The 15,863-nt window shown below is 32.5% G+C and overlaps 2 protein-coding genes across 6 annotated transcripts in view; one reads left to right on the forward strand and one right to left on the reverse strand.

Annotated features, from left to right (window-relative positions):
• The window catches only part of Sf3a1 (splicing factor 3a subunit 1), a 43,054-nt gene that overhangs the window by 10,720 nt on the left and 16,471 nt on the right, over window positions 1-15,863 (forward strand). Inside the window, exons 16-19 of one of the 2 annotated variants that reach the window (XR_012454542.1) lie at window positions 5,968-7,656; window positions 8,823-8,908; window positions 9,069-9,166; window positions 10,065-10,226. The gene's annotated coding sequence lies outside the window, so the exon portion shown is untranslated. Of the gene's footprint in view, window positions 1-1,416; window positions 1,559-5,967; window positions 7,657-8,822; window positions 8,909-9,068; window positions 9,167-10,064; window positions 10,227-15,863 lie in introns of those variants that run through there. The other variant, XM_074115501.1, reaches the window with a different exon arrangement.
• LOC141447729 (ABC transporter G family member 23-like) lies at window positions 1,473-15,681 on the reverse strand. Of its 4 annotated transcripts, XR_012454543.1 has the most exons (17): window positions 15,580-15,681; window positions 13,506-13,683; window positions 11,527-11,659; window positions 11,301-11,455; window positions 9,748-9,855; window positions 9,218-9,311; window positions 8,528-8,650; window positions 7,789-7,922; window positions 7,246-7,453; window positions 6,992-7,169; window positions 5,595-5,710; window positions 4,402-4,472; window positions 4,235-4,320; window positions 3,977-4,150; window positions 2,917-3,003; window positions 1,885-2,689; window positions 1,624-1,763 (listed from the first exon to the last, which is right to left on the reverse strand). XR_012454543.1 is itself a non-coding variant. In XM_074115510.1 (16 exons), the coding sequence occupies exons 2-16, from the start codon at window positions 13,610-13,612 to the stop codon at window positions 1,537-1,539; spliced, it is 2,001 nt and encodes a 666-aa protein (XP_073971611.1). In that variant the 5' UTR covers window positions 13,613-13,683; window positions 15,580-15,681; the 3' UTR covers window positions 1,473-1,536. The 4 variants fall into 4 exon arrangements, 3 of the variants coding, with proteins under 3 accessions (XP_073971611.1, XP_073971612.1, XP_073971613.1); XM_074115510.1 differs by lacking the exon at window positions 1,885-2,689 and having other exon boundaries at window positions 1,473-1,763; XM_074115512.1 differs by having other exon boundaries at window positions 1,629-2,689.

Below are 15,863 nucleotides of genomic sequence, written 5' to 3' on the forward strand. Positions count from 1 at the left end.
CTTTCTTATTCTTCGAATGTTCTCCTACAAACATTTAAGATCTATAATTTTATTTTTGAAATAATTTCCAGGAAATAGGGAATTAAGGGTACTTCATGGAGAGTGAGATGGTTGGGCTTCCTTCCTGAAAAAGTTTTTCATGAAAATTCATTCAATTATTTTTAAGAATTCTGTTCTTAAGAAAGGAAAGAAGCTAAGCAAGAACTACTCTAATGTGCCGTTTGAGTATATTGGTTTATATTAGGTCTTAAACTAGTTTGGTTTAAAATATAATCAGTGAACAGTGATTATATGATGTTGTGTGGTTATAGAAAAGATGTGACGTCTCTCTTCCTACAGTATGTATAAACCACCAACAATGTAATAATTGATGGTTAAGCCTCAGTTTTCTCCCAAAAATCCGATTTCAGTTTCTCTTTTCTTGCTGTCTTAAGTTTGGGTTTTGTCGATTTCCTTTGTGTTGCTCAAATTTCAGCTAGGATTTATTCTCCTTTATATTCGCTTGAATCTTTTCTCACTAGTTGATATTCTAGCACACCAATGTTGCCCGTTTCTCTATACAGTGACATTGAGGATGGGGTAGCAATTCTATTTAACTGTAATTTTTTTGATAAACAATTTCATGCGACAAGTGTCTAACTGATTGTACTGAAGAGCCTTTATGTGATCACTTGTCAAACGGAAACTAAATCGAAATACACCACTCAGTCTCCCACAGAGAATTATCTTTTTCGCAAACCTACTTCTTCGAGACAAAAAGAAAAGCAGGGCCCTCTGTTTTTTGAGAGTTAGGTTTCTCAAAAATGTTCCCCCTTTTTTCATTATTTGCTTTATAAATAGAAAATTGCATTTTTCAGTAGATTTTGACACTGGTGCCTTTTGCTAAGGTAAGAATTCAGTTTTATTTCATTTCGTTGTAGTTTCATGTATTTTGACTATTTGTGGTAGAATGAGACACTCCTAATCCGCCAGGTATTTTACTAGTCTTGCTAGAAGAACAGTTTCTACAATTCTCTTTAAACAGTTACGTCTAGAGACACTGTATACCCCGACTTTGTCTTTTTTCAATTGCGTCAATCAGTGAAGATGGATGAACAACCAAACCTAGTCAAAGTAAATAACTAACGCATTAGGCGTATTAAATCATTGATGTCCAATTTAAGACTGTTTTGGAATTACCACAACCAGTATTAAGGAAACTAGACGTCCAAGAGCGGGGATGTAATACTAAGTTCTCTCTAATGAAAAAGCGAGGACTTTTGGATCAATTAGGTAGTTGGAAAAGCTTGTAGAAAAATAAGAAAATTAAACGATTACTACACATTGAAAAAACATTTAGTTAACAAAATATATATATTTCATTTATAAAAATTATTATTTACGATTAGTAAGTAAAGTAATCGCTTATTTTTTCAGGCGGAGCTTAGCGACTAACTACCGATTTGGTTTCGTAGACGGGAAATTATTAAAAATTATTTTAATTATCAAACAAATTATTTAATTATTTTCACATACATATTAGCATCGCATATTTTTCTATAAAAACGATTTGGCTTTATTTCTTCTAATTTGTAAATAAATAATCAATGTTGAAACCAACATCCATAAGCAGCTGGAGATAAATCCTAAATAGACTTCACGATTCGTTAGATCCCACCCTCTTATACTTAGACTTCTTAGCGATTGGGTGGAAAAGGTACATGGTGCAATCCAGGATAATAGTTTTATTGAAGGATGCATTCCTTCTAATGGCCACAACATACCTGTAACAAACAAAATTTGAAAAATTAAAACGAAACTTGAGTAGGATTTACTGTAATCTTGCAATTTTAATAAGAAATTAATATGGAACCTAAATTCTAAATATGAAGAAAAACGGTTTACCGGAATTAACGCTTTACGAATTTTCTTTTCAGTTTTATGGATTTTTTAAGCTGCGTCCTTAAATGAATGTGAAGGTAAGCTCTCGTTTTAGTGTTTCAAATTCGAGTATTGTTTAATCCTTGGCGCTGCGGCCCTAAAAGAGCCTGGATCTCTTCCACAATCCGACTTCACTCTTCTTTCTCTTGGGCGTGTTTTATCCATATTCTCCCACTCTTGCACAAATCCCAGCCAACTGAATCGGGGATGTTAATTTCTATGGCTCCCTCCCGCTTTCTCTTCCAACAGCTTTTTTGGAATCGTCCCGAATGCCCGAGCCATCACAACGAGTTTTCCCTAACATAGAAAACTCAAGTCTTGTTCACAATTTGATGAAACCCAACATTATTCCTTATCCTCCAGCATACCAAATATTCTTCTAAGTATCTTCTTTTCCCATATATTTAGCATTCTCTCTATGTATGCAGTTTCATAAGTTACAAATCTTATCATTGTCTTATAAATAAGGACCTTCGCCCTGTTTGTCGGGCCTCTAAACTTCAGCTGTTTCTGAAGTGCGAAACAGAACTTGTTCCGGAGCTACTCTGGCTACTCTTGCTGACTGTCCTTAAATTCTTAGAATCTAAACCATACTTTTACTTCCATTCTTCTAGAAACTTGTTCTCATGTACACAGTCTTATCAACATTTATTTGAAACCCCAATTTTTCAATGTTTGTAAGTGTGAAATGTGTGGCTAAACGTCCAAGTTAGAAAAATATTAGTCTACCGAAGTGGACCATCGCTTTTATCAATTTTATTACATAACTCTGGAAAAATAATGTATGGTAAGTATTAATATCAGATTTCTTATGCTGATTTTAGTAAACATCATTAGTATGAAAGAGTGAGAGATTGTGTTAGAAAAAAAAAAATTGTAGCACAATTTTTGAAACTCGGGGAACCACAAAACTTTTAAATTCAGTGGAAACACTAGTTTTGTAAATTTGACACAATTAAAATTTCACTATCATTTTCATGACAGCTGCAAACTTACCACTAATAAATAAAGTGACCGTAAAGCTTCCAGTAACCACGCCTGATATTCCGAGGAATGAATTCAAGTTTGTAGATAATAAGAACGCTGAAATGAAATAAAAAAAGTAATGAAATTTCTTCTTATAAGTTCACAAATATTGAATTATAGAATAGAAAATCTTAATATGGTCTAGTCTGTGACATAAGGATAATAGCTTTTCGATCACACCCAGGTCTACACATGATTACTAAACTAAAGCCAAAGCTCATCGCGAAACGATGGATATCTCAGCTTAGAATCTACAGCAAATATTGGCGTACCTTCCTTTTTGGTCCCTAGGTGCTGATAAATGCCCGTTACTGTTCAGTTCTTCCGTTCTGTTCCAATTTTGAAGAGGGTTACCATTGTTATTTCTCTATTTAAATAATTCTTAGATATGGCAGGAGGAAAATAAAAATTATTTTATTTGTTTTCTAGGACTTGCTCTTCTTAATTTGTAAGTTTTACTTGGTTTAATAACTGTTTTCATGAATTGATGCCTTTGTCATTAAATGAATTCTAATCTTATTTTATAGACCAATGTTTGGCATGTAAATTAATCATGTATATATAATTGTAGAATAGAAAAATTCAGCAGCCAATTGATCTTGAAAAGATATTGTCTTTAATTGAAAACGAAAATAGATACTCTAATGGAATCTCCGTTTTTCTTCATGTTCAGCTTTAAAAGAACTACTCGAAATCTCTCAGTAAGGGCGCTGAGGATAAATTTACGCGTAATTTCCTAAAAACTGATTCGTAAATATAATTTTATTTTTTTCTATCAAGAAATAGTTAAATGTTATTTATACAATAATTAAATGTATGGTGGAAAATAATATATTCTTCCTTGCTACGGTCTGACCAGATATATAACCGCTCTATATATTCTATATTATCTTCTATATCCGCTATATCTTCTGCTTTTAACTATTTCCCTTCTATTAAAGACAAATTAGCTGCCTTAGAATTAAGTGACAATCTTAGCTCTATCTAACAAATTTATCATCACAGCTTATCATATAGTTATAACACTTACATGTAGCAATTCCAGCTAAACCTTGCAATATTATTAGAATTGTAGAATAAAAAGGATTTTCCAAAGGAAATTGCAAAATCCAATACATTATTACCATGGAACAAAATGTCTGCAATAATTGTATGCCAACTCGTAGAATTAAATGTGCTGCTAACACTTCGATCACTGTAGTGCCTGTAGGCAAATTTCTTATTAAATAAAATATAGGAAATTAATTATTTAAAATATTTAGACAATAATTATATTTAAATTAAATACCTGCAACTAGACTGCGGCTAGTGGCTCCTAAATTTTTCTCTTCAACGATTACATATCCATAAAGTAATGGCATGCCAAACATTAATCTATAAAATTAGATTAGAAGTCATTTAAGTAACTAACTGCATCAATTCATCAAAACAATAATTAAATCTAGTAAAACTTACAAAGAAATAAGACCAGGAGCTAGAAACTCTTTAACATTAGGGTTAGTATTTCCGTATATTGGTTCTTCAAACTGTAAACATAAAATAAATAAATAAGTGCTCCTAAGAATACGTAGCTACTTGTGGACAATGTCACTCTTCCAAAATTCGTACACGTTCGATCTAAAGAAGTAGTTGATGTATCCAAATGTGGAGGTTTAGTGAACACAAAGACAAACTCTAGTTCATTATAATATAGCACAGTCTGAACAGTCACCTACATTATATGCTTAAACGTAATAGACACGTTAGGGAGCCATACAGATATTTTTAACGTTGCTGTGGATTTGGCTTATAGCTAATCCCGTCACAATCTACTTGAGGAAGATTCTAGTAGAAACGGGATGGGCAAACTAGATATCTTACGCTATATTTTCTGTTGCAGCTAAAAATAGGGAGCAAGAGATACAGCGTTGTAACTGGAAAATCTACTCAGTAAAATAGCACTTGCGGTCAGCGGTTTAGCTTCTAATTTGGAATTTCGTAAATATAGAATAATTCCTATTAATACACTTTCCTATTAATTAAATCACAATTCCACTAAAGCAATGGTAGTCAATCTGGTCCCTACCGCCGCCCACTAGTGTGCGTTCCAGCTTTCATGGTGAGCGGTTGGGGTTTAAAAAAATCTAACCGGTAAAATGGCAACTTCTATTGACTGATCTTATCAAAAACTTTGCTGTCTGATCTCCAAGTAATATATAAACTAAATACAAAATATTATTTTGTGATTTTTTATTGTTTTTTTAGTAAAGGTGGATAAATAATTCCAGTCAGACTAATAGATAAATACACAGACCAATTTTCAAAAGTTTTTAAGAACCTAAAAGTGACCTTCGGTTAAAACTAGAAACACAAGTCTGCACGATTGCATTACTACTTTTTATTACAGAACTATGATGACTCAGCCATGTTGAACGAATGTACCATACACCGAGTACTAAGAAAAAGTTATTAGGCATTCGATAAGATTAGACAAAGTGCTCAACGACAGAAAGCTTTGTCAGAAAAAGGACAGTGTCAGAAGAAAGCGCCATAAAGGAGGAAATTGAGAGAATGGCACTCTCTTGAATTAGTTCAGCTCTTTCAAACAAATTCAATTCAAGCATGTAATAAAAATAGCAAAAATAATCAAGATAACATGCTATGAAAACCTTTATAGGAAGATCTGTGAACTTAGTTGGATATCCACACGCTTGATATATATCTGTAGCCATTTCCAAATAACTATCTCTTAGTTTCCTTTCTATTATACCGTGTATAATTTTATCTGCAAGAAATTTCAGTTTAATCTAATAATTATTTGAAAAGTATTACATTGTTTTAAAGCAAACCAACAACTTTCTAGGTTAAAACGTTGGTGTTTAACCAGGTGTTTTAACTTGTGTTGGACTTATTTATTACTGAAATAAGAACTACATATTTGTAGGATTCAGTTGCTTATAAGGACATGGTGAGGCAGTTGACAATAGAAAAAGTATATGTTCTAGCGAAAAAAAGTAGTTAGGTGACATTTTTTGCTTACAGCTTTACAGATTTTGTAAGTGCTTTGACTATACTTTGTTTAAAATTGGCAAAGCTTTAAGATCGGGAAAAGAAAAGTAAAGGTAGGTCAATATGCTGTCACCCACAGATCTCCAATTGGTTTTGGATTGTTACGAGAGTTATAGGGTTATACGTGTGTATTTTGATTTTAGTTATGTACATCATCTTACAAGCCAATATGATTGAAGTTTTAATAAATGTCGAACACAAGAGAATAACTGATATGAACAAGCCGGCCTTCTTGTGGAAATCCTCATTACAAGAAATATTCCATTAACCACTTATTCTTGAATAACATTGCTGCTCACTATCTGGTTCTGGGAGGAGTATTTCTTACAAAAAATTAACCAGGTAAGAATAGAAGGTTTAAATAATAAGGAGCTAAGGATTCCGATAAACATGGAATCAGGAACGCTGATGTGTTTCACGGACGGATCCAGAACAAGAAAACAACAGTTCTTGTGGGAGTTTAGACGGAAAGCAGGAACATCGAGGTAAGTCTACTTATGGCATTCTGGCTACTCTTTCTTTCAAGCATGTCTCGGCGATTCTTTAATAGCATTTAATATGTTTAAGAATATTCAGAAATCTCAGGTTTATTAGTGTTCTGAATATCTTCAGACAGTCAGACCTGTTTTGAAAGCTTAGTTAATGCTTTAAGAACTTAACCTATCATTGGCCCAGAGTTGGTGATAGCAATTTCTGAGAAATTTTGGATAATTAAATCAAAGTGATCAGGGAAGTTAATGAAGTGCATAAAATATGGAGCCTACTTTCAACAGCAGTTTGAAGTATTTGTAATAATTCATGAACTTTCTTCTGAATTGATCAAGTAAGGGTAGAATCGATCTAAGAAACATCGTAACGTTGAATAACGACTACGATATTTTACTAACATACAATGGGAAACTTTGTAAATGTCAATAAGTTTCTTCTTCTTCTTCAGTTATTTTTTAAAATAGTTTAAATGCTTACTAAATAACAAAATTAACAGTTTAAAATTTACTAGAAGAATCCAAAAAGATAATTATAGAACTATTTTCCACAACAACAGTATCTTTTATAAAAGGTTCTTCAATTCTTGCTGATAGGGCATCAGTGAAATCTTGGACGAAATGTAGCACTCCCCAGAGATGGTTGTTTTTTGCAAAGTCAATAGCTGTTGAAACTTCCTTATGGTCTACCTAATGAAATATATTTTTCATTTAATTCAAATTCAACTTCATTATTTATGTTCTATAAAATTAAAAAAATACTTACTAAAGTAAAAGTTTTCTGTGTCAAGCGATGTAAATAATTACAACTGAGATTATTCAGACTACAAATTTCTGGTTGAAATTTATAATTCCCACAGGACGATAGATCCTGGTTTACTACCGCTAAAGAGAATCCTTCGGGTTCTCCACCGTTTGCGTAGTAAAATAGTAGTATAGATATAAAGGGCAACCCAAATGTAAAAATTGCAATCCTAAAAAAATATTCTAGTACTTAAAAATCTTTACATTCCTGTTATGAGTTTTATCAAAAAAAAATTTAAAATTTGAATTTTCCCGCCCTACGGCAGTGATTTTTAATGTACATATGTGTACTTTCCTTATCTGTAACCTTCCAGTTTGTTTGGGTGTTGCACGGGACAACTCAAAGTGGATTCCACTTTAATTAAATTTTAAGGTAAACTCACATACAATAACGTTAAAACTCAATTTATGAATTTATTTCGTATAGCGAGAGATTAAACTCGAATAGATTTCTACAATTAAAATTGAAACTTCAATCATGATCTATTGTAGGAAAAACACTCACGATAAATTTCTCCACATGTATGTTACATTTTTTTTAAATTCCGCAGCAAATCTGGGAACCGCAAAGGTTTCTTTAGTGAGCGCCAATGAAGAGAAGATTAATTGTTTGCAATGAATAGGTGCAGTGGTATTTTCCTGAAACAAACAAAAAAAAAAACACACCCTCAGTAGACTTACTTTTCTAAAGTTCTCTAAGTTCTAAAACATAGGATTATATTTAATTCTAACATTTAACTGTTTGAAAACATTTCACTGATCAATTACACTAATTTTCAAGGGAAGCCTACTGTTGTAAATTGCCATAAAATTAAGTTTTCATGATACTGTAATTGAAAGTTATATGCAGTGTGTACGCAATGCGTATACAGTGCGCAGAAAATCTTTATAAAGTTAACTTCCATTCAGTAAATGGTACTTCCGGTTAAGAAATTTCTTCACATCGGATTTTAAAATAGAAAAAATATATAAAATTGAAAGGACACCTTAGAGGAAAGCCTAATCGATTCATGAAATAAGTAATTCTTGTCAAACAGAACTATTTTGTTGCGACTCGGGTTTCCACAATTTCTGAAAACTCTAAATTGAAAATCTGCCTCCAAATATACCAATAGATTACTCTGGAGACTATCTCTAGCATTTCTAGTAAAAATAAACAATTTTATTAAGTGCTTTTTTATTTATTTATTTTTTTTTTTACCATATTATTTTAAGAGATATTAAAAATTTATTGGAACATTTACCTCACAAATCTGCTGCTGACTTATTGATAAAAATGCATCATCTAAAAATTGTGTATTGCATTCTTCCATTAATAGTTGTGGTGACTTTTCGCAAAGCAATACGCCTTCTCGCAATAGACCTACCTGAAGAAGAATAGACAAGAGTTGTTAGCAAGTCCTGTGCAGGAAGGAAGTAGTGGAGATATTTCTTCACGAGCCCCAGGCAAACTCTAGTCAATTTCATACCCCATACCCTAAACGTTCACATTAAATATTTTATGAACTACATTTTTCTTGCAAAGATTATTTTTTTTAGTAACATGGAGTTGGTGTCTATGGTGGAATCCGGTTAAGGCGTATTGCTGCGAAGAAAATGGCCAGCTAATTTCGATTTTGGCAAAGGTAAGTTATGAATATTTTCCCTATTAAATCAGTTAATTGAATTAGCTAATGGAAAAGGTATGGCTAAGTTATTACTGATCACAACTTTTTTAAGCATTGATATAAACAAAAGACAAATGAGCTGTTTTTTTATTCATTTCATTTAATTTTCAACTTACAGATTCCTGCAAACAAGTTACTTATACAATAAATGTTTTAAAGCGCATTGTAGATAGATCCACTTCGACTTCTTTTCGGATTACATTATTTACTTGCCGGGTAAGTGTGACTCATACAATTTATATATATTAGAACTAAAATTTCACTTACGGTATGCGTATGTTTAGTCTCCTCTAAGTAGTGCGTGGTAATTAGCACTGTCTTACTTCCATCTTCGCACCAATTTACAAGAAACTGCCAAATCCTGTAAAATTCCGCCCGGTTTTCTGTACTTTTGTTTAAGCGGACAATAAAACACCATACAATATATAAACACACAATTTTTGCAAACTGGAACCCGTTATCCAGCAGCCTCTTTTGTTTATTATTGTTTTATTTCCATTCATGAAGGCTAGAGACCATTCGGTAAGCATAGGCAATTAATATGATTAATATAATGGATTAATAAAATAAATTACTATGAAAACAAATAAGTAGATTTTTTTATGACTCTTGACGCCCTCGTCTAATCAGATTATGAACTAAATAAATTTTCTTCGTATAAACATTTTTAACTTTAAGCAGTCTAAAAATAATTCGAGGTCATAGTATCAAAATGATAAACTTCATATATAATGAGATTATTCCTCTTTTTGTTTCAATCATGTATAATTTATTACGTACTATACGAAGTTTTCTACCTGTGCCTGAGAATTGGGTCGAGCCCTACAGTTGGTTCGTCCAAAATTAGCAGTTCTGGGTCGTGGATCAAAGCGACTGCCATAGAGACTCGTCTTTTTTGACCTCCGCTTTAGAAAAATAAAAATTTTTGTATTAATTATATTATGTCTGATGGTAAAATTTTAAAAAATACAATGAAAATTTATTTTCAACAATTAAGCAATTTTAAGATAGATTCTAGGGCATAATACAAAATTAATCAGTTGTTTATTTGATCAATTTCATTGTTTATATGTTAATTTTCCGTTGTTAATTATGAATGACTTCTTACACGCAGATAATAAAGCTTATCAGAAAGGAATTGCCAAAGACTGATGTTGCCAAGTTTGATGATATATTTGCTACTCAAAGAAAATCTACGCCTTATTCCTAAATCACAAAAAAAACTTCATCTAAGGAACTCAGGATTTATTATGGAGAAAACCCCTTAGTCTAGAAGGTAAGGTATCTTATATTTTTTTACACCAAGGTTGAAACCTGGAGAAATTCATGCAATTAATTTGTACTTGTGGGCTACTACAGTCTCAATAAATTATTGGAAGACAAATGTCTTTAAGGTGTTATATGAATAAACAGTCAGTGGTTGTGGTATTAATGGAAATCCTAGGCTAGAAGTGGACAGAAAAATCTATTAATGGCTACATTTACTGGTATTCCATTAATTTTGATTGCCAATTAGTTGATTTAAATCTGAGGAAACACAAGGGTCAGACAGTGCATGTAACCTATAGGTTTTGTCCGAAAAAAAAAACGATTTACTGCGTCAATGCATAGTCTAGAACTCAGCTGTTTCAGAAAGGAAACTTTCTATTATTTTGTCTTGGAGCCCCTCACCAAACTTCTGTTTAATAATAATAATAATAAAACAGGATTAGAATAGGTGATCTATGTAGTTGGTGTCTCCAGAGACCCTTTAGAGGTTGACTCACCAAACCCTAGGAATTTTATTCTATATAATTATTGGTGAATGATAAAAAAGTATAAAAGTAAACGTTTCTATATAATTTGTATATTTTTCAGGTTATGTAATATATGCTTGAATATTTGTTGATTGCAAGGTTTGTGAATAAAAGTTGTCAATCTCAATATAATCTTATTGATGTGAACATATTTCACTTACAGATCTTACAATCAACAAGCTCAGCAACTACATATCTTGAATAAAAGATAAATATATCAAAACTTAGATATTTGTACTTTTAAATTCATTGCCGAACCTCTCAAATAATTTTAAATATTATTTCTGATTGCTGATTAACATCAAAACATTTAATCTAAACCAAACTCATTTTCTTGCATCAAAAGACTAATAAGTAGGGTTTGCTCCTCGAGCTGCTATCCATATCGTTTCTTAAAAAACCCTCAGTACCAGAAATTTTTCTATTCCAGAGCCTTTATTTAAGCAATAAATGAACCAACAAAAGTCAGGCGTTAAACTACTGCATCACATTCAACAGGGACAGCCCTAAAAATTAGAAAATCTTTTATATCAAGTCAAATAGAAACAAATTACCTTAATTCTGGTATGAATTTTTGCCTATTAGGTAGATCCAGAACCTCGAACATTAAGTCCATTCTCAATTGCATCTCCGTATGTGTCATTCCATACAGTGTACCAAAATAGCACAATAATTCTTCAACAGTCAGTTGTTCATGTAGACCGACTTTCTAGTAGGAAAGTGAAAATAGAATTAATGTGTGTGTGAATTGATTGGATAATATTAAAAGCCTTAATTTACCTGTGGCATGAATCCCATATTTTTCTTGGATTTTACCGCCAGCTCTATGGTTCCACTATTAAATCCGACAAGACCTACTACGGAATTCAGTAATGTTGTTTTACCACACCCACTGGAACCCAGCAGGCCAAAACTAAAGAGTAGAAACATGATGACTAGTTTAATGCACAATGAATTGTTAGACGTCTATAGTAAGTTCAAACTGATGGTTATTATTGTTCTGGACGTGTACTTCCTTGCGAGATACGAGTATAATCATCCTCTTCTCCGATAAATGAGATTAAGGGAGAGGTTTGCACTTTAGCTGAATGAATTAGATAAATGATTTTTGATTGAAAAATTGTTAACTGATGGAAGAAGCTGCTTTTTATCAGAAGATCCATAAAAAAACAAAGAAATACTGAGAACGGAATGGGTTCTTCAATATAAAGAGGCAGTAGTGGTGAAGCTGTGGAAATGTGGTGGGCGGAAACTGTTCAAGCTTTTAACAAAACTTTATAATCAGGATTTAGGAGGAGAGGATATATCTGAAGACTGGTTGTGTATCTCATTTACATCGACTATCCACAAAGGGTGATAAAAATGGCATTGGTAATAACCAAGATACACATGTGATAGATGGCTTGTATTTATTGCGCTGAAAAGAAGATAGTATTCATAGATTTGGAAGAAGCACACTACTCTGTAGCCAGTTGTGGACGTCATTAGAATGACTTGAAGTGGTAACTTACTTAGACTACTTAATTGGTGACCAGAGCAGAGAAATGGATGTGAACCCATTCCGTTCTCAGTATTTCTTTGTTTTTTTATGGATCTTCTGATAAAAAGCAGCTTCTTCCATCAGTTAACAATTTTTCAATCAAAAATCATTTATCTAATTCCTATAATATACCAGCTAAAGTGCAAACCTCTCCCTTAATCTCATTTATCGGAATTTCTAAGCCTCTCAGACAAAAATGTGCGATTTCAGCCACACTTTTAAAAATATATATTACAGAAATGGGCGTGTCCTTGGACATTAGTATGATCAGCTAACTTTGTTTGCAGATGATCAAGTAGTAATGACTCAGCAGAGAGTTGGGTCCAGTAGGTTAAACAACTCTCTAGGTTTATACAAAACACTAGGGAGACGTGGCCTCTTATTTCCTAATGTGCTACTGATCGTATTTTACGATACGGTAATTTAATCCAGCTTTTTTTTCAGCAGGACGATTCTTTTCCTTGCACCAGTATTCTCTGTGGTGGCGAAGCGTGGACAAGTATCAGTGGGTATTTATTGCCTGCATTCCTTTCCTAACGGAAACCTGCGTTTCACATTCTAACCACATCTACGCAAAATTCATGTTTATAAAATTGTTAGAGAAAGGTGACTTTAAGGTAAAACTTCGGGAAAAACATGATGTGGGGTGGAAAAGGGGTAAGATATTGTGTTAAGTAAACAACCAAGACTTTGAAACAGTTTAAATAATTCTTTAGTACTATTACACGTGAAAATGCAATCTGTGAAGAGACTGTAGTCCAAAGAGTTTTGCAAAACCAGAAGATAGCCGAGCGGTAGAGTCGAGTACCTCAAATCTAGTATTGTTGTAGTTCTGTAATTGATTCCCTGTCAAGGCCTTGGATTTTATTTAATTATTGATTTGAAAAATTGATAGCAAAATACGTTTGCTAGTTGCCTCCGTCCACGACATCTAATTTGGTATTTGGACTTAAAGCCCCCATGAAAAAATAGGCATGAATTTTCTTTAAAAAAAAGAAAGAAAGAAAAACAAAAAATGAAATAATTTGCGAGTAATTAAAGAAAAGATAAATTGAAGATAAATTTTCGTTATAATTAATTCATCTTGGTCGAAATATTCTTGAATTTTCCGGTAAAAGTGGATATGAACTACAATAAAAAAAAAAATCAAGGTTGCCAACATTCATTATGCATTCATAAGATTAATTAAGATAATTTAAAGTAGAAAACATTAATTTACATAGTTCCTTGAGGAATGTGCATATTGAGTCCCTTCAGGACGTAGTTCTTGGAGTCGTAGGTCTGGTAAACTTCTCGGATTGTTACAGCTGTCCTATTGTTGTCCATTGTTTTATTTTATGGTTTGCTTCTGTATACTTATTAGCCAATCAGAATTTAATCATTCATTAATGTAGATTCTGTAAATATAGCTCGTATGAAGTCAGTAATGTACAATAATTATTATTTAAATTAAAAACTATCTAGCGTAAACGTTCATGCGCTTTTCTCTCACTAAAATTCTATTGGTTCTAACATAACATTTTCTTCAAATTCCAAATTTTTATAATCGTACATTACACTTGAATTCTTCAATTCTTACACCGTTAACCAATTTCGATGGCAATTTGTTTGATCCCATTGGAATAAACAAATAATATATTAAAGTTTAAACTGTCTGCGAGTTTTCGTCCTTGACTTAGTGACTTCCCTGAACTAGTGAAGTGGACTGGCCCTTTTCTTTAAGGATCTTCAGGCGACTCTACAAGTGTCCTAGTCTAACAACACCCAGAAAGTTAACAATGATATTCCTAACATTCACATAATATATTTAGGGAATGCATTTAGTTAGTTGTTTGCAACTTTTAGTGGTTTAGCGAACCTATAGGCAAACTTGAGCTCACCCAAACATAGTATGATAGTATAATAATATAATAGCATAAAATTTGTAATAAAAAGATCACTTACAGGGATAAAGGGATCATTTAGGATAAAATAGCTAAAAACTAGAGAAATCTATTCAGTAAATGACACTTCTGTTCATCAAATTTTCTAAAATTTTGTTACATATTTAATCCTTGTTAATATTTACTTGGTAATAAGTCCGTATATTTCACTGTAAAAGTACATCAGATGATAACCCATCACCCTCCGTGGACATATATACATCAATTTCTAAAAACTATCTTTTTTTTTTTTTTTGTCTCAAAGGAGATCTCAAAACGAATATTTTGTGAATAATCAGAATCGAAAATTTAATAAAATCGCTTTTACTAGTAAAGTAAGACAAAGCAGAAACCTGGCTGAGTTCTCGCACAACTTACTGCGATTCAAACAGACCTGGAATTTTTTTTTTTCTGCTTTGCCAACACCATATAAGAAGAAGTATCGTGATCCTAGTCACAGTGCACATTGGTTGAGTGCAAGGAGTTATACCCTGCGAATTTCTAATTTCCTATACAGTACGAGTTGTGAGCGAAAGCACTGAACGAGGAGCTGTGGCCATTTTAGTCATTATTTCTGTGAGGTAGCCGTGAGTCTAAAAGCATTGTTACTCAAAGCCGGAAGCTGGCGAAGGAAAACTGGCTCAGGGCGGAGAATCCATGTGAGATCCAACTACTGCCTTATCTAGTTCCATGCTGGTACAGAGTGACATGGGTATTTTATTCTATTTCCTTTCATCACATTGGAAGAATTGGCTTCGCTACTGTTCTCGGGCAACATCCGAGATGGATCTTTTAAAGTCATTTGTCACTGAAATCTTTTCTCAGCTTTAAAGAACATCCTTTTAACATCAGTTTTCATTAAGATAATCTTATTCATGCGCTTTTCTCTCACTAAAATTCTATTGGTTCTAACATAACATTTTCTTCAAATTCCAGATTTTTTATTAAAGCTGTATGAAAACTAAAACCAAATCATTCAAGAGATTCATACTTCCCTTTTTTAGCTATACCTTAAAGCAAATCTCAGGGTTTCCGGACAAGCGAATTAATCAAAATTAATTGTTACCTTGAGGAACTTAACTTGAATTTCAATTTCTGCAGTTTTTCGCTAGTTTTGGTAATAATATTGGGTAAAGAAAGACACTCAAGAAAAGTTTGTAAAAGTTACTTTTTCTTGCCGAAATATCTCCAGCGAATATTCAAAATTTAATAACTGAACGATTGCAATAATTACTTTTAAAAGGAAGTTGAAAAAAATTAAAAAATCATAGGATTTTTATTTAAAAATAACTTATCCATCAAAAAACTTCAGACGATTAAATGTTTTACACTGTGAAATAATAACAGTAAATCCAACTTAATAATACTTACCTCGGGGCGATCTTTTTCCGAAATGGAGCGCACGTAAGTACTGTTTTTCTTCTGCAGCCTGTTGAAATTTCCTCTCTTGTTACAGTATGTTAAAGCTCCGCCCTCTAAGGTCATCAGAAAGTCTTCGTTCCTAAGTCTCTTTTTCATTCAGTGTGCTGAGATAAATTCATGGTCAGTGGTTTAATTCTTCCAATTTTTATTACTTATTTGAATAATTAAATTTAGACTGAATATTTTCATGAAAATATTATGCTACAAAAAATTCATTATTTTGTCTTCTTGTT

This window comes from Rhodnius prolixus, unplaced genomic scaffold (genome assembly GCF_049639745.1).
Source record: "Rhodnius prolixus isolate KJV_2025 unplaced genomic scaffold, Rpr scaffold_13, whole genome shotgun sequence".
NCBI classification, from domain to species: Eukaryota; Metazoa; Arthropoda; class Insecta; order Hemiptera; family Reduviidae; genus Rhodnius; species Rhodnius prolixus.